This window comes from Canis lupus, chromosome 11 (genome assembly GCF_011100685.1).
Source record: "Canis lupus familiaris isolate Mischka breed German Shepherd chromosome 11, alternate assembly UU_Cfam_GSD_1.0, whole genome shotgun sequence".
Lineage (NCBI taxonomy): Eukaryota > Metazoa > Chordata > Mammalia > Carnivora > Canidae > Canis > Canis lupus.
Genome location: NC_049232.1, coordinates 10,811,417 through 10,836,678, shown reverse-complemented (window position 1 = coordinate 10,836,678; position 25,262 = coordinate 10,811,417). Strand labels below are relative to the sequence as shown.

General features: G+C 41.0%; 1 protein-coding gene across 7 annotated transcripts; it reads left to right on the top strand.

The window, feature by feature from the left end:
• Positions 1–9,894: 9,894 nt before the first annotated feature.
• On the top strand, positions 9,895–25,066 carry LOC119876795. 7 transcript variants are annotated; one of them, XM_038551924.1, is made up of 13 exons: positions 9,895–9,999; positions 10,188–10,306; positions 11,099–11,188; positions 11,709–11,849; positions 12,370–12,507; positions 13,027–13,164; positions 13,739–13,879; positions 14,405–14,545; positions 16,911–17,024; positions 19,582–19,716; positions 20,828–20,944; positions 22,200–23,236; positions 24,425–25,066. In XM_038551924.1, exons 2-12 carry the CDS (start codon positions 10,237–10,239, stop codon positions 22,838–22,840), a joined length of 1,866 nt encoding a protein of 621 aa, XP_038407852.1. In that variant the 5' UTR covers positions 9,895–9,999; positions 10,188–10,236; the 3' UTR covers positions 22,841–23,236; positions 24,425–25,066. The 7 variants fall into 7 exon arrangements, with proteins under 7 accessions (XP_038407852.1, XP_038407853.1, XP_038407851.1 ...); XM_038551925.1 differs by having other exon boundaries at positions 9,901–10,306; positions 19,585–19,716; XM_038551923.1 differs by having other exon boundaries at positions 9,902–10,306.
• The last annotated feature ends 196 nt before the right edge of the window (positions 25,067–25,262 follow it).

The following is a 25,262-nucleotide window of genomic DNA, read 5'->3' as shown; positions in this document are numbered from 1 at the left end:
AGTCAAACTCTCCCTCTTCACTCGATCACATGATACTCTACATAGAAAACCCAAAAGCCTCCACCCCAAGATTGCTAGAAACTCATACAGCAATTCGGTAGCGTGGCAGGATACAAAATCAATGCTCAGAAGTCAGTGGCATTTCTATACACTAACAATGAGACTGAAGAAAGAGAAATTAAGGGAGTCAATCCCATTTACAATTGCACCCAAAAGCATAAGATACCTAGGAATAAACCTAACCAAAGAGTAAAGGATCCATACCCTCAAAACTATAGAACACTTCTGAAAGAAAATTGAGGAAGACACAAAGAGATGGAAAAATATTCCATGCTCATGGATTTGCAGAATTAATATTGTGAAAATGTCAATGTTACCCAGGGCAATTTACACGTTTAATGCAATCCCTATCAAAATACCATGGACTTTCTTCAGAGAGTTAGAACAAATTATTTTAAGATTTGTGTGGAATCAGAAAAGAACCCGAATAGCCAGGAGAATTTTAAAAAGAAACCATATCTGGGGGCATCACAATGCCAGATTTCAGTTGTACTACAAAGCTGTGGGTCATCAAGACAGTGTGGTACTGGCACAGAAACAGATACATAGATCAATGGAACAGAATAAGAATCCAGAAGTGGACCCTGAACTTTATGGTCAACTAATATTCGATAAAGGAGGAAAGACTATCCATTGGAAGAAAGACAGTCTCTTCAACAAATGCTGCTGGGAAAATTGGACATCCACATGCAGAAGAATGAAACTAGACCCCTCTCTTTCACCATACACAAAGATAAACTCAAAATGGATGAAAGATCTAAATGTGAGACAAGATTCCATCAAAATCCTAGAGGAGAACACAGGCAACACCCTTTTTGAACTTGGCCACAGTAACTTCTTGCAAGATACATCCACGAAGGCAAAAGAAACAAAGCAAAAATGAACTATGGGGACTTCATCAAGATAAGAAGCTTTTGCACTGCAAAGGATACAGTCAACAAAACTCAAAGACAACCTACAGAATGGGAGAAGATATTTGCAAATGACATATCAGATAAAAGGCTAGTTTCCAAGATCTATAAAGAACTTATTAAACTCAACACCAAAGGAACAAACAATCCAATCATGAAATGGGGAAAAGACATGAAGAGAAATCTCACAGAGGAAGACATAGACATGGCCAACAGGCACATGAGAAAATGCTCTGCATCACATGCCATCAGGGAAATACAAATCAAAACCACAATGAGATACCACCTCACACCAGTGAGAATGGGGAAATTAACAAGGCAGGAAACAACAAACGCTGGAGAGGATGCAGAGAAAAGGGAACCCTCTTACACTGTTGGTCGGAATGTGAACTGGTGCAGCCACTCTGGAAAACTGTGTGGAGGTTCCTCAAAGAGTTAAAAATAGACCTGCCCTACGACCCAGCAATTGCACTGTTGGGATTTACCCCAAAGATACAGATGCAATGAAACGCCGGGACACCTGCACCCCGATGTTTCTAGCAGCAATGTCCACAATAGCCAAACTGTGGAAGGAGCCTCGGTGTCCATCGAAAGATGAGTGGATAAAGAAGATGTGGTCTATGTATACAATGGAATATTCCTCAGCCATTAGAAACGACAAATACCCACCATTTGCTTCAACGTGGATGGAACTGGAGGGTATTATGCTGAGTGAAGTAAGTCAGTTGGAGAAGGACAAACATTATATGTTCTCATTCATTTGGGGAATATAAATAATAGTGAAAGGGAATATAAGGGAAGGGAGAAGAAATGTGTGGGAAATATCAGAAAGGGAGACAGAACGTAAAGTCTCCTTATTCTGGGAAACGAACTAGGGGTGATGGAAGAGGAGGAGGGCGGGGGGTGGGGGTGAATGGGTGACAGGCACTGAGGGGGGTCACTTGACGGGATGAGCACTGGGTGTATTCTGTATGTTGGTAAATTGAACACCAATAAAAAATTAATTTATTAAAAAAAAGAAAATCAATGTCAAGATATACTTAAAATAATAATAGAAAATTAGGAGGAAATTATAGCAATTTAAAGTAGATCACCTTTGATTAGTTATTAGCCAAACTAAGATAATTTTTATTATGGGTATACAGATAATAAATTATAGAAACAAAAGTTACTTTTAAATTGTAGTTTAAAAAATTAAACAATATAAATATCACCCAAGAAACAAAAATTACTTTTAAATTGTAGTTTAAAAAATAAAATAAAATAAAATAAAATAAAATAAAATAAAATAAAATATCGCCCAAGAAATCTCAAATGTTGGCACCAGGCATGTAGCACTGATGCCTCTGTGAAAAAATTTGTGGTGAGTATCTACTTCTTCCTGGGGTGATTGGGTTAATTTATTAAAAACTGGTAGAACATTACTTTTTCCTTTTATTCAAACTCCCATAAAGAAACTTAACTACAGGTAATTTGACAAAATGAAATGTTAAATATCCTTTTATCACCATAGGAAGAAGTATTTTTACCACCACAGGTAGTAAAAGACAGCCATTGACAGAAAATATATAACTTTTTGCATCTAATCTGTCAGAACACCCATTTTGAAGTGCATTTAAATGAAAATGAAAACATATTCATCAAAGCAGCACAATGCCAATTTTCAAGAGAATTTTAGAAAATCATGTTTTCATCAGATTGTCAGAGGCAAATGAGAATTGCCATTTTGAACTAATAAAGAACAGAGAAGGGAAATTGACTTAGATGACTAGCGTCATTAAATTAAGTGGGATGTGAAAATATTTAAACAGAATAAGCGCTGAAAGTAAATTAGCTATTTCAAATGTCTTCTGTTTGCATTTGCCCAATTTTCAGTCCTAAACCCTGACATTGTGACTTAGAGTTGTAATTTTTTATATCCATCTTGTATGAAAACACTCAGCATACAGTTCCCTCTTGATGCATATTTATCGTGTTAACAATCACCCAGGAACTGTTTTAAGACTTTTGTTACAAAAAAAAAAAAAAAACCACAAAAAAAAAACAAAACAAAAAACAAAACAAAACAAAAAACCCCCACCTTTTGTTACTTAATCTTCAACTCTGTAAGATCACCACCACATTAAGAGGAAGAAATTTGTGCATAGAAAGTTCAACTTGCTTACCCAATCTACAATAAGTAGTAAGTGACAGATTTGGGTTTCACACTCAGAGCTTCCCCCCTGCCCCCTTCCCAGTGCTCTTCAAGTGCCTTACCTTACAGTCATAAATCTGACTCAAGAGAGATCATTACAGAAAGTAACCTCACTTGTCCCTTTTCTTTCAAGCTACACATTCCATACGGAGTCAAAAGAGAACACAGGGAGAAAGGTTAGGGACACCAGCCATCTCACAATTTTCTTGCTTACTCAATCCCGTGATCTTCATTCTACCTTCTACCACTCGTCAGAGGCAAAAGCCAAGTAGACAAAAATTGAGAAGGCTGACTTCGAGCCTTTTAGTTTTCTCTTTATCTTCCTTGTACTTATGCTCACACTTCTCCTTGGATAGCAAGAGTCCGTTGTTGCTTGGACTCTTGCTCCAAGAGTTAACAAGAGGGTGTGGCATTTATTATTTAAGCTTCTTCTTGAGAGCTGGCATTCAAGCCAGTGCCTGCCCCTCTAGTCAGTGGCTTTGACCTCTATACAATCTGCTTTTGGGAGAGTTAAAAAGATAAGCATTGTTTAAAAACTCCCATAGCTGGTTCATTAAGTCAGAATTTCCACTGATACCTGCTAAGTAATGGCTCTGGTAAGCTTATACTATATTAAAGCAGTATTCAAAACAAAATACAGCCTCTCCTTATTCAAGGAGAAACTGAGTCCAGTTTCATGTTAATTTAGCAGAAAGGCTTTCCACACTCTCTAGTCATATGACCAAGCCAATTACTTAACTGTCTGAGGCTTTCTTAACCTTCCTTCTTTATGACTAAGGTCCATTCTTTTGGGAGAAGAAATTATGTAAATGAGGTTTAAAGCCAAAATATTCTTTGACAGAAAGGATATGTTTTATTATGAAAAATATTGTTTCTTCAGCTATTGTAAGTTAGCTAATAAATACCAGAGAAAAGCTCTACACACTTCCGATTATTTGAATTCATTTCTCTTTACTTATTTGTAGATTTATATGTGTGTGTGTGTGTGTGTGTGTGTGTGTGTATGATTTTATTTGCTTATTTATGAGAGGCCCAGAGAGAGGCTGAGACATAGGCAGAGGGAGAAGCAGGCTTCCCGCAAGGAGCCGATGTGGGACTCGATCCTGGACCCCGGGATCGTGCCCTCAGCTGAAGGCAGACGCTCAACTGCTGAACCACCCAGGCGTCCCTGATTTAGATATATTTCTGTTCAATAAATCTCAAATGTCTACTACTATCACTGATAGTAGAGTTACAGCAGTTAACAAGGTAGCTCATAAATCCAACTCTTCTAGGGTTTACATTTTGATGGACGTTTATTTCTTGAGGATTTTTTTTCCTTTTAAACAGTCAGTATGAGGCAATTTATTATTGACTCCCCTAGTTCTATGTATAACTGTAGCTGTCCATTTGGAAGAATTTGCAAATTACTATTAAATGTTAGAGGGCCTACGTAAACATTAATAAGTAAATAAATAGTGTTGACCTGTGAGAAGGTCTTCAGGACAGAGTGCCTCAGGAGGCAGTTAGTTACATAATTATATTCATATGCATTTCACTATCATTGGATCATGTACCAGATTAATGAGATTAGTAATGTTATTGTGGGTGTTGCTCTGCTTTCATTGATTATTTTTAGTTGATATCTCACATACTACAATTTAATCCATTATCACATAAATTCCATCTTTGTTTATAAGAGGACAGTCACATAAAAATGTTTATCAAGGCCGTTATACTCCTTTAAAACTTGGAAACTTTGAAGAATGTGACTACATATTATTAAGCGGAAGTACTTTAAAAAGAGGAAGTACTCAGAGAAAGGAATCATAAACTAATTATCCCAAGTTTGCAAACTATTTCCCCCAGATTTACATTATTTTAACTTTTAGGATGAATTCAGTGTTTTTGGATGAGTACTGCATGTTAAAATGGGAATTCAAAAGTTCTTAAAAATTACTCCAAATTACTAAAATGTAATCATTTTCAACATCTGTTGAATGTCAAGCTAGTTGAGTACCTTCAGTTATGCCTGTATACACCTGGATGGATAAATGGAAGGATAGATACATAAATAAATGGTGGATGGAAAGAGGAACAAATTGAATTATGCTACAATTAAGTAAATATTAAATGTAACTATACTTGAACTCATCAAAAAATGAAATAGGAATTAAGCTGACAGTGTTGAACTTTAAATGTGTCATAAATACACATTTACTAATACTTAAAATGCTCCTGTGATTAAGAATAAAGGTTAAAACATATTGAGAAAGCTAAAATTTTAAATTTCATTCTTAGATAGTATCAATTTAATCCTGCCATTTAAGATGAAAGTAAAGCATTTGTACTCACCTCTTCTCTTTCAGATTTTGTACCTTTTTCTATTTTGTAAACATGCATTCTCTTCTGTAACCATAATCTCTCTATCTTATTTTTATTTTTTTGTATTTAGATGGATTCACTGCTCTTCCCCATTCATTTTACAATATTCATAGTATTTAAGGAGTTTTTAAAAAGTCATCTCTGAGTTGGCTGGATTTCATTGTCATATTATTTTTTTTTTGCATGCCTTTTATTTTCTTTTAAAGATTTTTATGTTTACTTGAGAGAGTAGAGAATACAAGTGGGGAAGAAGGGCAGAGGAAGAGGAAGAAGCTGACTCCCCGCTGAGCAGAGAGCCAAGGTACAGGTGGGTGGTTCAACTCCAGGACCCACCCAGGATGAGTGAGAATCATGACCTGAGCCCAAGGCAGACTTAACCAACTGAGCCACCCAGGTGCCCCTTTTGTATGCCTTCTCAATTAAGGCTCATGGATGATGTATTTCTGAGAATTCTGTTTGCTTTTAAAATTTTCTGATTATCTATGGTTTTCTTGTCTTGTTTTTTACTTCTGAGAGGATACCCGGAACACTCACTACCCTGTAAGACAGAGATGTATGTACACACTGAAATTCCTGCCCTGGAAAACTTGAAAGTTGACCAGCCAACCATCTATTGTACTAAATACAATGACAGTTAAGCCCCAGATTTTGTATGAGTTCTCAGAAGAGGAAGAGTTTGGGCAAAAGCACAGAGATGGGAAACAATCATGCAGAGGTACTATCAGAGTTTTGACATTGTGGGAGCACATGGTAAGATAAAACAGGATCACAGAAAGTCACAGAAAGAGACATGGCCTGGCCCTTGAAGGCCCTGAAACCCAAACTTTGCTTGTAGGAACACTATAATAAAACGATGTCAGTCAATTCCTACTCCACTCCTACCATCACACTCTGCTGTGTGCTTCAAAATCCCACTGTCTTGGGATGCCTGGGTGGCTGGGCGGTTTAGTGTCTCCCTTTGGCTCAGGGCTTCTCCCCCTGCCTATGTCTCTGCCTCTCTCTCTCTCTCTCTCTCTCTCTCTCATGAATAAATGAATAAATCTTAAAAAAGAAATCCCACTGTCTTTTGGCACGGAGTATCACACTTGTCTTTTCTTCACAGCATTTCTGAGTTGGCTTTATCACAAAGTTGACTTTCTCAGCAATGGCTCTTTTAGAACACACGTGTTCCCTGAAAAAACATTTGACACACATTTGACAATGTCTGCCAGGTGCTTTTGAACTTGAAAACAACTTGGCTACAAAGAATATCTAGTTTCGCACCTTCTTTCTTTCAATACCTGCAGATACTACTATACTATTTTCAAGCAGTAGATTTTGCTTTATGGATTGGTGAAGCCAGCTTAATGTTAAGCCCTTACAAGGGACTTGCTTCTTCTCCTAGGGCACCTGAAGAATTTTGTATGTTTCTTTTAAGATATATATAAAACTGGGATTTATAAATTTCTGTAAGTTGTAATCTCATTTTTTTTTCTGAAAAAATAGGTACCCTTTTCATTTGTGGCTTCAGTTCTTCCTGTATTCTATGGATATTATATCCCGATTAATTGATTTATCTGTTAACCTCTTTGTTGTTATGTATCAGCATGTGGCTTTTCTTTTTTTATTCATTGTCTCCTAATTAATTATATATCTCTTCCCTTTACATTTACCTCAAATCAATATGCCAGTTTTTCACTTTGAAACCTTTCTTCTTTCGGGTTCTAACTTGTATATTTTCCCATTTTGACCTTCTTTAGTCTTTATTTTTCCCTCCGCTCTCAATCATCCATTTTCGTAACTTTGCATTGACTTGTCATCTTGTCCTAGAGCTCTTGTTATGGGGAATATAGTTGCTTAAAACCTATGGCATGAAGAACTTTCATGCCATTGTTCTCTGTTCCTTGGGTTATGTTTAATTTCAAACTGGGGATTTTTTCCTTTATTTTGTCCTGTTTTGTTTTACTCAGTGTGTTAATATAGTTAATGGGCCTCGCCCCACCCCACCCCCGCCCCATTACTCTTGTTTAATATGGAATCTGTATTCTTACCTCACCATATTTTATTCTAGGTGTGAATTTACTCTGACATGCTTTGTTTTTGTCTTGCTGTGGTAGCTGACATACTCACTCTCCCTGCCTCTGGGAGAAGATGTCCAGTCCCCCAATCCCTAGAGCCTCTGAATATGTTACTTTAAGTGTCAAAAGAGCCTTCGCAGAAGGGAGTAAGTTAAGGATTTTGAGAGAGAAATGTTCTGGATTGCCTGTGTGGGGCTGATATAATAAAAAGAATCCTTAGCAGAGGGGAGTAAGAGAAAAATTGAATAGCGATGTGCGATGGAAACGGTTGTTGAAGCGATGTGTTTGAAGATGAAGGAACAAGAGCCAAGGAATGCAGGCAGCCTCGAAAGCCTGGAAAAGAAAAGAGAACAGGTTCTCCCCTGGAGCCTCTGGGTGGAACCAGTGCCACTAACACCTTGATTTCAGGCTGTGAGATCCGTATCAGACTTCTGGCCTCTGGAACTGTATGTGAGATAATAAATTTTTATTTTAAGCCACTAATTTCTTCTATTTTACTGTAGCAGACATAGGGAATTAACACAGTAAAGGATGTTTAGAACAATTCTTCCTTAGATCTGGACATAATCTGAGCCATTTTACTTTTGGGTGGAATTCTTTCTCTTTTTTTTTTCTTTTTTTTTTTTTTTTTTAATTTTTATTTATTTATGATAGAGAGAGAGAGAGAGAGGGGCAGAGACACAGGCAGAGGGAGAAGCAGGCTCCATGCACCGGGAGCCTGATGTGGGATTCGATCCGGGGTCTCCAGGATCGCGCCCTGGGCCAAAGGCAGGCGCCAAACTGCTGCGCCACCCAGGGATCCCCTCTTTTTTTTTTCTTCCAAAAAGTATTCACTCTTAATTTCATGAATCTCCTTAGTCACTAGTCTGGTCAAGGAAATATTTGTGGTTATTTCATTGATTATGTTTTGTTTTGTTTTTGTTTTTGTTTTTGTTTTTGTTTTTGTTTTAATCTCTGATTGCCAGTTCCTTCCTGGTGCTCTGCTCTGTAGGCATGTATTTTAAGGGGCTTGACTTCTATCCCTGGCAATGAATTCTGTCATATGTCCCTACCACACTTTGCTTACCCATTCCTCTGAAGTTGGAAACTAAACTAACATGACAGCTCCCTGCTAGTATAAATAATGGTATTAGTATCAGCCTTGCAATGGTCCCTTTAAAGAATGAGATTATAGGATCATGGCTTATATGCTTATTTAATTTTATAATATGTTGACTAATTGTTCTTCAGCATGGCTGCAGAAGACATTTTAGATCATGAAGATTTGTTTTTTTTTAAACCCATATCCTTATAATCATGTGTATAGTTTGACCAGTTTGACCTAACTTTTACCAATGTGATACATGTAAAATAGTATCTAATTTTTGTTTTTACTTTTTCTGATCGGTAAGAAGGCTAAGCATTCTTGATGAATGTGCCTGCCATTCAGTGACTCTAAGAGGCTGAGCCCCTAGTAAGTGAAGGGAATGTACAGAGGCAGCACCCACTGGGGCCAGAGAAGACTGAAGGAGGCTCAAGACCATGGCCTGGCTCTAGTGTAACTGATAAATAAAGGTAAATACAGATTGTCCCTGAAGGAGGGGGGTGTATGCAGTGGTGGATGGGGGGTGGGATGGAGCTAACCACAGAGTTTGGTCTCTGTACAGAGCCCAGCTGTTTCCAGAGGACATAGACTGGGGCCTGGAACAGATGCCTGGAGAATGAGACTTCTAGGCTTGACCAGAAGAGGATTCATTATGAGGGCCAGGGAATGTAAATCTAGGGGTTTTCCCTTTCTCCAAACCTCTTGGGAAATAATTAGGAAAAGAATAGCAAAAGAGACAGTGGCTTGTTGTAAAAATACACGAGCCTATTCCCAGTGGTGGGGGAAAATTCAAAACATTTTAGGGTTGTATAGAATTATGAAATGCCCTCAAATCCACACCTATACACTCACATATACCAAAGCTATAACTGTTTCACATAAGTTAAATAATATTACTAATAAGATCTAATGTGAATTGTTTTCTATCATTCAGGCATGGTTAAACCCTAGTTGTCTCAGGTATTGCCTTCTCTGTGGGGAGATTCAATGATGTGGTTACTGTAGACACAAGAAAGAATGTTCTTTAGTTAATCCAAGTCCTCTTTTCTCTTGTTTTGATGTCAAGTGCAAGATACACAAATTCAAGTTGATGATAGTTCCCAGTGGATGAAAGCAATGGCTCTAGTCTGAGTTGTGGCAGTCCTTGAATCCTGTGAGTATCAGCAGGGTTCCTGGTGTGTGCTGATGTAATCCCTAGGTCACAGAACACTGATGCTGGCTTGCATCATAATAGCCCTGTTGGTATGTTGAGCACTGGTCAGGACAGTGATTTAGTGAGGAAGTAGTTTCTCTACTGATTTGTTGTTCGTGAGTGTACAAGTGAACTAGTTTGATTCTTCGTTATACTGATTGGAGTGACTCTCTGAAGAGGAGGTGAATTTGAAGAGGTGATTTGTTGTTCGTGAGTGTACAAGTGAACTAGTTTGATTCTTCGTTATACTGATTGGAGTCACTCTCTGAAGAGGAGGTGAATTTGAAGAGGTGATTTGTTGTTCGTGAGTGTACAAGTGAACTAGTTTGATTCTTCGTTATACTGATTGGAGTCACTCTCTGAAGAGGTGAACCATGAAGCAGAAACGAAAAAGGAAGCATCTAGAAAGGACAAGTTCCCCCCAAACTGTCAAGAGGTCAAAAGGTATGTGTTAAGCATCTTCTCTGAGCACAGGGTGACAAGGAACTGCCTCTAAAGAAAGGAGGAGAGAAGAAGGCAAGCGGGGGAGGGATGTGTATATATGCTAGTCTTTCTGAGGGCTCAGATAGTCTCTGAGAGTCAAGAGAAAATTCAAGTGACCAAAACCTTGTCTCTGCAGCTTAAGACCTGTGCCATCTCTATGTCACTCTGGGTTACTGCACTACAGACTTAGTGAGTGGCTGATTAGTACTCTTTCTGTGGAAATTGTATTTTCCTATATTTTATTTCTGCCTAAGGGCATTGATGTAGTATAGGATGTTATTATAAGTTTTCCAGTAGTACTTTCTCCTGTTAATGAAGAAGAAAATGTGGCTCATAGAAGTAAGGAGAAATTTTTAAAAGAGCACTTGAAACTGGTTGTACAGGGATGAGAGTATAAAGTCAGAATTTACTTACTCAGAAGCAAAAAAGAATTTTGTTTCAGACTATGAGAATGTAAATGCGAGGTTCCTATCTGAAATGCAAGAAAAGGGCAGAATATGTACATATACCACTGTTTAATGATAATGGTTAAATTGAGGAGATTGTTTCTGAAGAAATGGAAAACTGAAGTAGTTCTGGTTGCTATGGAAATTAAAAGTAAACAAGTAACATCTAGGAGGAGAAACCATTGTTCAGTGCTGGGGAGTTGGGGGAGGGCAGATTGAGGCTAACCCTGAAGTTACAAGTGTTGACTCCTACTTGGGAAGAGGACTTGATATTTCCAACAATGTTTGTGCTTTCTGGGGAGAGAAGACAATACTCTGGTCCCTGAGGCAAAAGGTGAATCCTCTGAATCAGAATACTTCTCCTGCTATTCCTCCTTGAGTCATCTGTCTTCTGCAGGTAAGGGGCAAGGAAAGGCATGCAAAGTCTAGGCAGATTAGGGCAGTGGGAGCCTGAACAGACTGGTAGACACCCAGCTCAGCATCTCTCAGCTAGTGGGAGAAAGGTACACATCAGAGCCAGTTATAATCTTATCCTCATCTCAATTTGGGAATCCGAGTCTCTTGTTCTTATATCCTCACTAGGAACTGAATATGAACAGTTTTCATGGGGCAGCCCCAGTGCCGCAACCATTTAGGGCCGCCTGCAGCAAAGGGCGTGATCCTGGAGACCCTGGGTGGACTCCCATGTCAGGCTCTCTGCATGGAGCCTGCTTCTCCCTCTGTCTGTGTCTCTGCTTTTCTTTCTCTCTGCATCTCTAGAAATAAATAAATAAATAAATCATTTTTTTCTTTTTACTGTTCAGAACAAAGTAAGTATTTCCATAGAAGTCAATGGGAAGAATAGGTTAGGGAGAAGAGTGTAGGAGGGGGAACAGAATGGAACCAGCTGTTTTTCTGACTTATATTGAATTTTTTAGGAATCTCAAAATCAAGCAAATTTGATCCACCACCTGGCCACTGTTTGGAAGACAATACTCTGGTTCCTGAGGCAAAAGGTGAATCCTCTGAATCAGAATACTTCTCCTGCTATTCCTCCTTCAGTCTTCTGTCTTCTGCAGGTAAGGGGCAAGGAAAGGCATGCAAAGTCAAGAAGATTAGGGCAGTGGGAGCCTGAACAGACTGGTAGACAACCAGCTAAGCATCTCTCAGCTAGTGGGAGAAAGGTACACATCAGACACAGTTATAATCTTATCCTCATCTGTTACTTGGGAATCCGAGTGTCTTGTTCTTGTATCCTCACTAGGAACTGAATACAAACAGTTTTCATGGGGCATCCCCAAAGCAGCAGTGGTTTAGGGTGCCTGCAGCCCAGGGTGTAATCCAGGAGACCCTGGATCAAGTCCCATGTCAGGCTCTCTGCATGGAGCCTGCTTCTCCCTCTGCCTGTGTCTCTGCCTCTTTTTCTCAATGCATCTCTAGGAATAAATAATGAATAAATCTTAAAAAAAAAAAAAAGACCTTTCAGAACAAAGTAAGTATTTCCATAGTAGTCAATGGGAAGAATAGGTTAGGGAGAAGAGTATAGGAGGGGAAACAGAATGGAACCAGCTGCTTTTCTGACTTATATTGAATTTTTAGGAATCTCAAAATCAAGCAAATTTGATCCACCAACTGGACCCTCTTTGGAAGACAATACTCTGATATGTGAGGCTAAAGGTGAATCCTTTGAATCAAAATACTTCGGCTATTCCTTCTTGAGTCATCTGTTTTCTGCAGGTAAGGGGCAAGGAAAGGCATGCAAAGTCTTGACAGTTCAGGGCAGTGGGAGCTTGAACAGACTGGTAGACACCCAGCTCAGCATCTCTCAGCTAGTGGGAGAAAGGTACACATCAGACCCAGTTATAATCTTATCTTCTCTCTTACTTGGGAATGCGAGTCTCTTGTTCTTGTATCCTGACTAAGAACTGAATACAAACAGTTTTCATGGGGCATCCCCAAAGCCTCAGCGGTTTAGGGCCACCTGTAGCCCAGGGCGTAATCCAGGAGACGCTGGATCAAGTCCCATGTCAGGCTCTCTGCATGGAGCCTGCTTCTCCCTCTGCCTGTGTCTCTGCCTCTCTTTCTCTCTGCATCTCTAGGAATAAATAAATAAATCTTTAAAAAAAAAAAATTACTGTTCAGAACAAAGTAAGTATTTCCATGGAAGTCAAAGGGAAGAATAGGTAAGGGAAAAAAGTATAGGAGGGGGAACAGAATGGAACCTGCTGTTTTTCTGACTCATATTGAATTTCATAGGAATCTCAAAATCAAGCAAATTTGATCCACCAACTGGACCCTCTTTGGAAGACAATACTCTGGTCCATGAGGCTAAAGGTGAATCATCTGAATCAAAATACTTCTGCTATTCCTCCTTGAGTCATCTATTTTCTGCAGGTAAGGGCAAGGAAAGACATGCGAAGTCTAGGCAGCTTAGGGCAGTGGGAGCCTGAACAGACAGGTAGACACCCAGCTCAGCATCTCTCAGCTAGTGGGAGAAAGGTACACATCAGACCCAGTTATAATCTTATCCTCATCTCAATTTGGGAATCCGAGTCTCTTGTTCTTGTATCCTCAGTAGGAACTGAATACAAACAGTCTTCATGGGGCATCCCCAGTGCTGCAGTGGTTTTGGGCCACCTAAGCCCAGGGTGTGATCCTGGAAACCCTGGATCGAGTCCCATGTCAGGCTCTCTGCATGGAGCTGCTTCTCCCTCTGCCTGTGTCTGCCTCTCTTTCTCTCTGCATCTCTAGGAATAAATAAATAAATAAATAATAAATAAATAAATAAATAAATAAATAAATAAATAAATAATAAATAAATAAATCTTAAAAAAAAAAAAAGATTACTGTTCAGAACAAAGTAAGATTTCCCGTAGAAGTGAATGGGAAGAATACGTTAGGGAGAATAGTATAGGAGGGGGAACAGAATGGAACCAGCTGTTTTTCTGACTTATATTGAATTTTTTAGGAATCTCAAAATCAAGCAAATTTGATCCACCACCTGGCCCCTCTTTGGAAGACAATACTCTGGTCCCTGAGGCTAAAGGTGAATCCTCTGAATCAGAATACTTCTCCTGCTATTCCTCCTTGAGTCGTCTGTCTTCTGCAGGTAAGGGGCAAGGAAAGTCATGCAAAGTCAAGAAGATTAGGGCAGTGGGAGCCTGAACAGACTGGTAGACACCCAGCTAAGCATCTCTCAGCTAGTGGGAGAAAGGTACACATCAGACCCGGTTATTATCTTATCCTCATCTCTTATTTGGGAATCCGAGTGTCTTGTTCTTGTATCCTCACTAGGAACTGAATACAAACAGTTTTCATGGGGCAGCCCCAGTGCCACAGTGGTTTATGACCCTCTGCAGCCCAGGGCGTGATCCTGGAGACCCTGTGTCGAGTCCCATGTCAGGCTCTCTGCATGGAACCTGCTTCTCCCTCTGCCTGTGTCTCTGCCTCTCTTTCTCTCTGCATCTCTAGGAATAAATAAATAAATAAATCTTTTTTAAAAAAAAGAATTTCTGTTCAGAACAAAGTAAGTATTTCCATAGAAGTCAATGGGAAGAATAGGATAGGCAGAAGAGTATAGGAGGGGGAACAGAATGGAACCAGCTGCTTTTCTGACTTATATTGAATTTTTTAGGAATCTCAAAATCAAGCAAATTTGATCCACCACCTGGCCACTCTTTGGAAGACAATACTCTGGTCCCTGTGGCAAAAGGTGAATCCTCTGAATCAGAATACTTCTCCTGCTATTCCTCCTTGAGTCATCTGTCTTCTGCAGGTAAGGGGCAAGGAAAGGCATGCAAAGTCAAGAAGATTAGGGCAGTGGGAGCCTGAACAGACTGGTAGACACCCAGCTAAGCATCTCTCAGCTAGTGGGAGAAAGGTACACATCAGACCCAGTTATAATCTTATCCTCATCTGTTACTTGGGAATCCGAGTCTCTTGTTTTTGTATCCTCACTAGGAACTGAATACAAACAGTTTTCATGGGGGAGCCTGGGTGGCTCAGATGTTTAGCGCCACCTTCAGCCCGGGGCCTGATCCTCCAGACCTGGGATCCAGTGCCTTGGTGGGCTCCCTGCATGGAGCCTGTTTCTCTCTCTGCCTGTCTCTCTCTCTCTCTCTCTCTCTCCCTCTGTCTCTCATGAATAAATAAGTAAATAATCTAAAAAAACAAAAACAAAAAACAAAAGGAACACAAACAGTTTTCACTATCAGACGTTAGGGAGAAAGTCCGTGCATTCATTTTGGGAAAATATCATTTATTGAGGGATGTATCCAGAATTGCTGTATGTCAGTTAAACCTACAAGCAAAGAATTAATGTAAAATTAAACCAAAGATTTCAGTACTCTAGTAATTTCTCACTGAAGAAATGTAAAAGAGCTCTGAATCGTTAGTCATCCATGTAAAAGAGTCTTATAGGTAATGACTTACGGAACATGAGCTCCCCATGCAAAACTACAAAACACATAATCTAAAGTAGATTCTGCAAACACAATGAACACTAAGATTTAGCTTCAAAGAAAATCATTTACTTGAACAATAGGAATGGTAAATAAGAATGTTTACAGTTATTAAACATGTAAAAACATAAAACACTATCAATAAAAAGATTTAAAAAACCAAGTTTTAGAAATGAGAAATCATGTTCTAGAAATCATAAGAAATGTGGATGAGTTAAACATCACATTTGTCAGAGGAAAAGAACATTTGTGACCTGAAGGCTAGAGCCATGCTAGAGCCGGGAATTACTTACAAATATAAATCAGAGTGATCAATACATTGGCAATACAAAAAAAAGGATTAAGATAAATGAGGATAAAATGTGAAAGTATGACATATCAAACTAATGATTGTTTAGAATAAAACAGAGAACGTAAGACAGATAAAGAAGTAATTGCCAAGATTTTTTTTTTCAGAACTCTGGAAGATACAAACCCTTAGAATCAGGAAACATTATTAGGAAGCTCGTTACAGAAATGGCAAAAATAAATCCCCACTAACTAAGGACACTAAAGCCAATATTCAGAACCTCAATAACAAAGATGTTAAAGCAACTGGGGAGAAGCACACAGTCTTTCAAAAGAATGGTGATCTGTCAGGCAGTGACCATATCCACAGCAATTATCTAATAACAATATAAGATAATGTGCTGGATGAAAAGAACAGTCACATCATAAAGAAAAGAAGGGTGAAAAAAAGACAGGTTTCAGATAAAAAAGTAGAAAACATAAAAGATAAAAAATTTGAAAACACAGAACGTATTTGGAAAGATGAAATGGAACCCAGGAACGGAAGGTGAGCTGAGAAGTCTGTGATTGAATGCCAGTAGGTTTTGATGATTTCCACACCCAAACCAGGAATCACTGATTCACAGATAATCCACCAAACAGATGTAACTGAAGTACTGGATGACAGTCACATACAACTTGACTGGGAGCTCAAGTATTCTAAGCTCCTTATTTTGCACAAAGAATGGGTGGCACCATTGACTCAAATAAACAACTCTACGCTCAGAAAAGAAAGGAAATCAGGTAAATAGAGCCTGCCCGTTTGTAAAGCCCCTAGTCAGTCCAGAGTATGTGGAGCATTTATTATCATCTACCGAAGGCTTTAACAATTTACCGCAAACAGTGGATTAAGGACAACAAAAATGTATTATTCTCTTATGGTTCCAGAGGTCAGAAGTCTAAAATACGGCATATGGACCGCTCATCTAATCCCAAATAATGTTCCCATCTCAGGGTCCTTAATCTAATAATATCTGCAAAGTCCCTTGGGCCTTAAAGGTAACATTATGGACTCTGCAGATAGGATATGGGCATCTTTTGATGAAATGCGTGAGACACAGTGACATATGTATAGTCAGGGAAACAAATACTAAAATATATGGACTGTACACTGTGATGACACAATTTCAAGACACACCGCAGCGACCTCAATAAAGACAATGTACATATATTATATCCAGCTAGCCATGAGCACTTGGGAAAAAGTAAAAATGGTCGAATACTTCTATTTTGGAGCTTTGGCCAGAAAAGAGACTATACTATCCCTGAGTGTCTGACACAGAGTAAGCAATCCAAGTGCACTGAATATATGAAACACTAGATATATCTTTTTAATTCTAATTCAATTTACAGAAATCTTAAAGAAGCAAAAGGATACTCCACAGCCTGGTGAGAGTACCTCACAGGAAGAACACAGTGCCGTTGTCTCAAGTGACCTCCCCTGTGCCTCTGACAATAAGAATACGGGTAAGTCGAGATGTCTGAACTGGAGGTGGGTAGTGGCAAAGGGAGATGTAAGCATGGCTGAGGCTCCAGCTGAGCATTTCTATTTACAGACTCATAGATGAGAGATATAAAGTGATCCAAGCCCATGTCCAGATGAGAGGGATAACACAAGGTCTTTTTTCTCTAGAGGAGATGTTCATTGCATCTATATAAAACAAAGCCTGGAGATTCGAGGGGAATCTCAGAGAGGACAAATATCCATAAGTGCAGGGCCATGTTTGCAAAGGTGGAGTCTAAAGAAATGTCAGATCTCTCGGAGAAATGGAAATATAAACTCAGTATGAACCTGAGAAGATGAATTCTGTTGGTCATAATGTTGGCAAATCTCTGACAGCTGGTGTGAAATGGGCCAGCAAAGAACAGATAGGGCATCCAAGAAGGAACCAGTAGATTTTGCTTTTTCGCTAAGAGAGGACTGAACTCCTTAGCATATGTCCTTTCATGGGGGAAGAAGGGGCAGAGATTGGAAAGAGACCCTTCGATTCTTCTCCAACAACCTCCTAACCCTCATGAGCACACAGGAATATTTATTCCATCACATACTCTACTAGGCTTAGCACAAAGTCCTCTCACAGTTACCCCTATTGACACTTGTCTTTTCATTTCCCATTCTCTGGTCCCATTTCTTTCTTTTCTTTTTCTTTTTCTTTTTCTTTTTTTAAGGATCTTAATCATTTATTCACAAGAAACACATATAGAGAGAGGCAGAGACATAAGCAGAGGGAGGAGCAGGCTCCCTCAGGGAGCCCAACGTGGAACTCAATCCCAGGAAGCCAGGCTCATGCCCGGAGCCAAAGGCAGGTGCTCAACCACTGAGCCACCCAGGCATCCCTCTGCTCCCATTTCCTTATACTCTCAGACAGACTCATAAATTCAGATCCTCACATCTTGAACCTTCACAACTCATTTTGCAGCATATGTATTCCTCAAGTTTGCCTTCTCTAATGACATTCCTTAGATACTATCATCTCAAACTCACACAAATAATCTCACTCTTGTAGAACTTCATATTTCACATTAACAGTGAACAAAGCCACACAGTCATATAACATCGTGTAAAACTCCTCTGTCCCAGGTCGCTTAGGCCCCTCAGGTAATTCCACAATCTAGGACCTCGCGTGAGGTCTTGCCTCTATCCTTGCCTCTATCCTAGCACTTTCACAATCTCAACAGATCTCACAAAATTACCCAGGTCCATATCTCTCTCATAAATCAAATAGACAGTATGTCACAACTTGAACCTCAGTGGTACATGACACCCAGATCACTCATACCACCTTTACATATACGGGATTATGCAGTACCATTCGCTAATATATGATGCTCATGCTACCTTTACGTAGAATGGCCATGGCACCCGTACGCCTCCTACATAAAATTGTTGAAGAAATATGACAGACACGTACACAATCAGACAGTACTCACCGAACACGGTACACATACTACGTCTCTAAAAAATAATCCACCCCCCACTGACTTGTCTCATGCCTTTAACATGACCTACCAGATACTCTCCAGCGACCTAAGAGACAAAGTGGTGCATTTTGTGATGTTAAATTTGGGTACAAGCTTAAATAAACTTTTTAAACATAGGAAGAGACTTAATATGTTTGAGTTATTTTATCAGGAACAGAAATTTACCTATTTACTGAAAGTTGAGTTTGCAAATGTAGATTAAGAGGAAGAACAACTAACTGGCGATTTTCGGGATGTGTTGAAGTTCATGATAGAGGTAAAACCCGATCCCAGAAATATACATATTTTACTAGGAAAACAATCAACAACTTAGAATTTAGCTGTTAATTAGGAAAGTTTAGTGGTAGGCTTATGAGTATGGTAAGTATAGAGGCAAAAGCTGATCAGAAAAATGTGTGTGGAACATGACGAAGATGACACCACTAACTAGGCCAAGTGACAGCTGAGCCATTTGGCCAGTCCGTAGCTCCTGACAGGGGAGCTGTGCCCGTTGCTGGGAAGTGCCGTCTGGAGTCAGCTTTGGGGATCCTCCTGGAGTCTCCAGTCCTGCAGAGCTGGGTAGCAGAGCCCTCAGGTGAGGTCCCTGGAGCACAGGAGCAGATATGTGGAAGAGGAGGCCAACAGATCGCAGTCTGTCATTCCTCCCCGTAAATCCTAACCCTCCCCGGAGGCAGCAGGACCTCGGTATCATAAACCACAGGTGGCAGACTGAAGACCTGTACTGACATACCTGCTCTGCATTTATTCTTGTGGTAAATGGGGTAGTAATAACAAATAATATGGGCACCTTACCATGTGCCAGGCAAGAATTTGAGCCTCTGATCAACTGCAGGAAACAACCTAGGGCTCTCATGCTCTCTTAGGTAACCAGACATTTCATTCCAGCAAATATTTTTAGGTACCTAGATTTTAGACCTTTGGATAGAAGCCAGACTATAATCTTCCTGGGAACAAGTGCTGTGTGTGTTATTATACATGGTATTTCTCGAATGTTTAATGGAGGCAAAGATATCATCTCTCTGATTGTCCTTCTCTTTCCCAGAAGTCTTAAACACAGATGAAGACATTCTACTTTCTGGACCCTCTGGGTTGGCCCAAGGCCACAGCCAGAGGGCAGAAGTTTCAGACTCAGAATATATTTCCCGTATCTCTCCTGCAGACAAGCTCTTTGACAGAGGTAATATGGTGGGAGTGGAGGGGCTGGGGGGAAATCAGGCAGAGAGGTGAGGCAGCATGTTAGCCAAAAATTAGAATTACGAGCCTATGCGCCGCAATGCCATAAAGGACCCCTTCTCACGAGGACTGTCCAAGGTCTTATTCCTAATTAATAAGCAGAAATGTACCAGGGATGCCTCCCTGTCTTCTTTGGAATAAGCTCTTAAAAGATCTGAATGAGAAGATAAAATATCTAAGAGAAATGTGGAAATATATTTTTGGAAAGGAAGTTTGGGCCATGACCGTGAAGTCTTAATTTGAACATTTCCAGCACCAGGGTTCCCCGGGAACCTTGAAAATTCATTTTACCTGCATTTGTACATTATATATCTATCTTTTTTAAAGATTATATTTATTTTTTAATGAGAGGCACAGAGAGAGAGAGAGAGAGAGAGAGAGAGAGAGAGAGACAGGCAGAGGGAGAAGCAGGCTCCATTCAGGGAGCCTGTAGTCGGACTGGATCCTGGGTCTCCAGGATCACACCCCCAGCTAAAGGTGGCCCTAAACCACTGAGCCACTGGGGCTGCCCTCTATCTATCTATCTATCTATCTATCCATCCATCTATCCATACATACCTCCTCCGTGTGTTTTTAAGGGTTAATAGATAGATATCAGATATCAGTACATACGTAGAGAGATACACATGCAGAATTCTTCATAAAATTGCACCCCATGCCCCCTCATTGCACAGTGTCCTATAAGGAAAACCAAGCTGAGAATATCCTACTTTAGTGACTGCATACTGTTTTACAGGCATGGTTCTAAGTGTCCAATACTCTCTACACATGTCCAGAAATCTCACGAGATAATATCATGGTCATTCACTATAAACACAGTTTTACTAATTATTATTTCGTTATATTTAGGAGTAAGTGAAGTTTTAAAAGATAAAGTCACCTGAAAATCGTAGCATTTCAATGAAGAATGTCACCTTAGTTTCTATGAGTTAAGTCTCATGTGTGGTAATGATGTCTAATTAATAATATCCATTCAGTGTAGCTCTTTGAGTTGACACAGACTCCAGAAGATGCCATATCTCAGAGTTTTGTTTTGTTTTTAATCCTTTCCCCAGAATTCTGGAAGAACCAAGAGAATGTGCCTCAGCCTGAGTCATATGTGGTCTCTCTTGGCAGTGAGATTGCAGGAGAAAAGTCTTCTTCCTCAGAATACGTCTGCATCTCCCCTTCTGGTAAGTTTATCCTCGCTAAAGAGGACGGTAAGGGAAATACACAGGTCGCCTCTGAGCAGAGATAGCAGGTACAACTGAGCTGCTCAGCCCAAGCCTGACTTATCTTATTCTCCCCTTGAGAGCAGAAGAGGGCTTCAGGGCAGAGGGACTAGGACTGAAGCCCCTGCAGAGGAACAGAAAGGGAGTGTAGCTTCAGGGGGAGGACCCAGTCACCGTTGTAGCTTCAGGTCAAGTAGAGCCCCGCAGTGGTGTGGACATTTCATCACACCCTTCCCCCTCAGAGGTGCATGAACTCATCCTCACCCACACTCCTGCATCTGTGTTCCTTCCTACCAGTTCTGGTCCCATTTCTCCTTCCTTTTCTCCTTGCCTTCATTCCTCATTCACTTTCTCAGTCTCTGGCATGGCATAGCTACACCCTTGTCCCTTCATTCCCTCACACAGTCAGACTCATCCACTCACACACTAATACCATAAGTCCTTTACAACCCCTTGTACAGATCACCTGTTTTAACTCCCTCACACTAAGCCAAACTGCAGAAAATGGATATACCCTGAGGAGGATGGACTTTCATGTACAGCCTTTCTCATCCACATGCCACTTCACTCATGAAGACTCGGGCACTTCACAGAGCGGCATATTTCAGGAGCTCAGGTCACTTCTGTCACTTCTGCTGGCATTCTAAGCTACAGTGTCAACAGGAAACAGCATTATTCCCGCACTTGTTCACATGCTCTGTCACACTATGTAACACACATGCACACACTCATTCACTGTCACCTCTGAGTAACATCAGAAACAGTCACCAGGGGTGCCTGCGTGGCTCAGTCATTTGAGCATCCGACTCTTGGTTTCAGCTCGGGTCATGATCTCAAAGTAGTGAGATCCAGCCCCATGTCACACTCCACGCTCAGCAAGGAGTCTGCTTGTCCCTTTCCCTCTACTTCTGCTCTCTCTGTCTCTGTCTCTCTCTCGCAAATAAATAAATAAATACATTCTTAAAGGAAGCGTTCAACCAGATGTGTCCCAAAACACACATGCAAGTCCACAAGACACACTACACCCACATCCCCGCATAGTTATAGCAGGTACACACCTCAAATAAAACACACCACTCATAGAATGCCGAAATACCACATGTGTACAGACTTCTGCTCCACACATCTGCATGGGAATATTCTCATGGCCACCTTGACACCTCCGGACGTCACATACAGACTCTATTTGTCTTACGTTTGAAATTCTCTTTCGTAGGAAGCCATCAAAAACACCAAGATGTTTCTCATCCTGGACAATCTGAGCAACATGAGACTTCTTCGCCTTTTCCATATGTCTCATTTCCATTCCATCTGGTCAGTAGTACTCAGCCCTCTGAGCCCTCAGTACAACCACAGAAGGAAAGGCTCATGAAAATTTACTACATGCATGTCCAAATGAAAAGGGGGGTGGCTGTCTTAAGTGATTCAGAGGAAGAGCAGGAGCCTCCCTCAAAGAAGGCAAGACTAGAAGAAATGGCCTTTCCTGAAAAGGTCCATACAGAAGTCACCCCGTCTCATGTGTGTACGAAGGAACTCCTAACTGGCAGTGAGTCCAGCTGGAACAGTGAAGCTCAAGAGGAAAAGGAGGAGGCTGACAGCCCAGCAGAGACTCCAGCTGTGGAGGAATGTTCCAGGGCCAAGACCCCCGAATGGCTTGTGGCCCTGGATAGTGGCTTCAGGTGCATGGGCTGCTGCCGGGTCTTCCCCAGCTTAGAGGCCCTACGGGAGCACGTCCAGCATGGGGTCACTGAGGGCTTTAGCTGCCATACTTTCCATCTGGCCTTAGCTTGCCTGAAGAGCAAGAAGAACAGGGCAAAGAAGAGAAGGGGGGAGAATACCGGGAAGAGAACACACTGAGGCCAGAAAGAACATCATTCTGGCATGAACATGTCTTCATGCTAATAAACAGACTCTCTGCAGCCCCTGAGAGAGGGAAAGTAGAGTAAACCAGACTCTACCAAGGGGCTTTCTTTATCTTCTCTAAACAACCCTCGTACCCACCTCTATTTATACACATCTACCACCCCGCCACTACCAGTGCACCAGCAGCAACAGGAGCAGAGGACCCCTTTCCACTCTATCCACTGCTCTCCCAAGAAGGAGGAGAAGAAGGTGGTTCTCACCATGCGGAACAGCAAGACACTCACATGCAGTCTAAAGAGCATCGTACACCAGCGTATCCTCTCTACCACTACACTGAAAAAAGGAGACTCCCTGGAAGCAGGGACTGCTGGAGGCCACATGGTCAAAGAGGTGAGGGCCCTAGGGCTAGGAGAACACCTCGAGGATGCCTGGGACTCAGGGTTCTGAGAAAAGGTTCATCCACCAGCGATGTCTCCCTGGGTTCTTTAATAACTATGATGCATAATTTTCTTCAGAGTAATATATACTTGGGGTGGAATACTTGATGGATGATGAATTAATGAGATTGCTTCCTTCCTATGCCTTTGAGGAGTCGGGTAAGGACAAGACTAGTCAAGTAGGGCAGAGAAGCCTGGGCCCATTATTCCTTAGATAAACCAGGTGTCACAGGAGTCTTAGCCCTGGGCCTACCTCCCTTTCAAGGGCAGAGCAGAGATAGACAAGGGTTAGTATGAAGGCTAGTCACAGTCCCACCTTTTTCCTGGGTGAGGGTGAGATCTCAGATGTCATGTTGTGAGTTTCATACCTGGAAGAACCTGCTAGGGAGTTACAACCACTTGAAAGAAACAACCAGAGGACTCCTATTTAATATATCCTAGGAGCCAGTAGTTCTAGCTGCTTCCTTTAAAGTGTCAGATGCAACTGGAGAAGAGAGACAAAGAAGCTACTCTTCTGCTATGGACCATTTCTGGCATTTCTGGCTTGCTTTTTTTTTTTTTTTTTTTTTTAGAGCAACCAGGGTTATGGGGGTGGAGGGGGTGGAGGTGAAGGGAGAGAGAAAATCTTAAGCAGGATCCCCCAGCAAGGAACCTGACACGTGGCTTAGACTCACAACCCTGAAATCATGACCTGAGCCAAAATCAATTCGGATGCTTAATTGAGCCACCCAGGCACCCTGATTTCTGGCAACTTTTAATGTGTTGCTTCCTGGAAGATCCCCATATTCTTTTATGAAGTTTCACAATTCCCATATCTTGTTCTTTATTCTCGCTACAGCTGCGAGTGCCTTATTCTAAGAGGTCAGTAGAGGGGTTAAACGTAGACGAAGCTGCAAAGACGTTGCAAAATGAATGAGAGAGAGTATGGCTTTTTAGTCAATGGGATATAGGAAAGGCTCATCTTCTGGGGTCCAAAAGTCAGTTAGATTGGAGCCTGGGAATTGCCCTGAATCTTTTGTTTTTTTTTTTTTTTTCCCTGAATCTTTTGAATCATGTAGAGCAAATGAACATTTATCATAAAAATAAGAAAAGCTGCCTTCCTCACTGAATGATCCTCTTCTCTGCTTTGGTTTTCTCACAGCAACACAGACCCATCACCCCAAAGATTTCAAACAACAGTATCCAGCACATTCCTGCGGTCTGATGGGAGTACAGACGTTTTCATGAGTCCCATAGCATCAAGGGAGGACCAGCTAAAGATGGATGTACCTGATCCTCTGCAGCTGCTCCCAGTTACCTGGAGAAATGTGGTGCCCAGCTCTGGAGAAAATATCCAGAGAGAGGCCTGAGAAGCCCAAGGAATGCGGGGAATACCAGGCCCTCAGGAGCCCTGAGAGGAAAGAGTCTCTGCTCCTGCTGACTCTCCCCCACCCTGCCAGAGTCAGGCACCACTGAAAATCCCTGCAATATTGCCTTGTGGGGAAGAGGGCGGTATTGCTAGAGATGTTAGTACTGTGGAAAACACATTTCTCCTACCTAATTTTCACCAGTGGAGCAGAAGATTGATGACAGCTTGGCAGGATTCGGGGGAGGAGACTGCTAACTTGACAAAGAATCTAGTTTGAGTTCTGCTTGTGGCTTCTCAAATCCCTTGCATTTACTGCAGGTGTGAACACCTGGCTCATAGTCTTACTCTCCAGCATGGCTATAGATTTTTCACCCCATCTAACTTATTTCCCTCCTCGACATCTTATATCCATGAATATGTGCCTGAAGACTCTGACTATGTGGTAGATTGTAATCCATACCCTTCCTCCCCTGTACTCGCACCCACAAGTTTCCGCCAGTGTAGTCTTTGTTAACAGTTTTACTTATTTTTCTATATCCTTTCCTTTATATGCACATATATCTTTCTCTGTGTCATTCTCTAATACGTTCACCTGCCTGGTTATTTGACTGGGGGACAGACATTCTTATTA

What these genes read in the sequence shown, in the direction of transcription:
- LOC119876795 (XM_038551924.1), top strand. Translation starts at nt 10,237, where the DNA reads ATGAAGCAGAAACGAAAAAGGAAGCATCTAGAAAGGACAAGTTCCCCC. An exon ending in GAGTCATCTATTTTCTGCAG is followed by an intron (nt 13,165 to 13,738) that starts GTAAGGGCAAGG and finishes TGAATTTTTTAG; the next exon opens with GAATCTCAAAATCAAGCAAA. An exon ending in AGACAAGCTCTTTGACAGAG is followed by an intron (nt 19,717 to 20,827) that starts GTAATATGGTGG and finishes TCCTTTCCCCAG; the next exon opens with AATTCTGGAAGAACCAAGAG.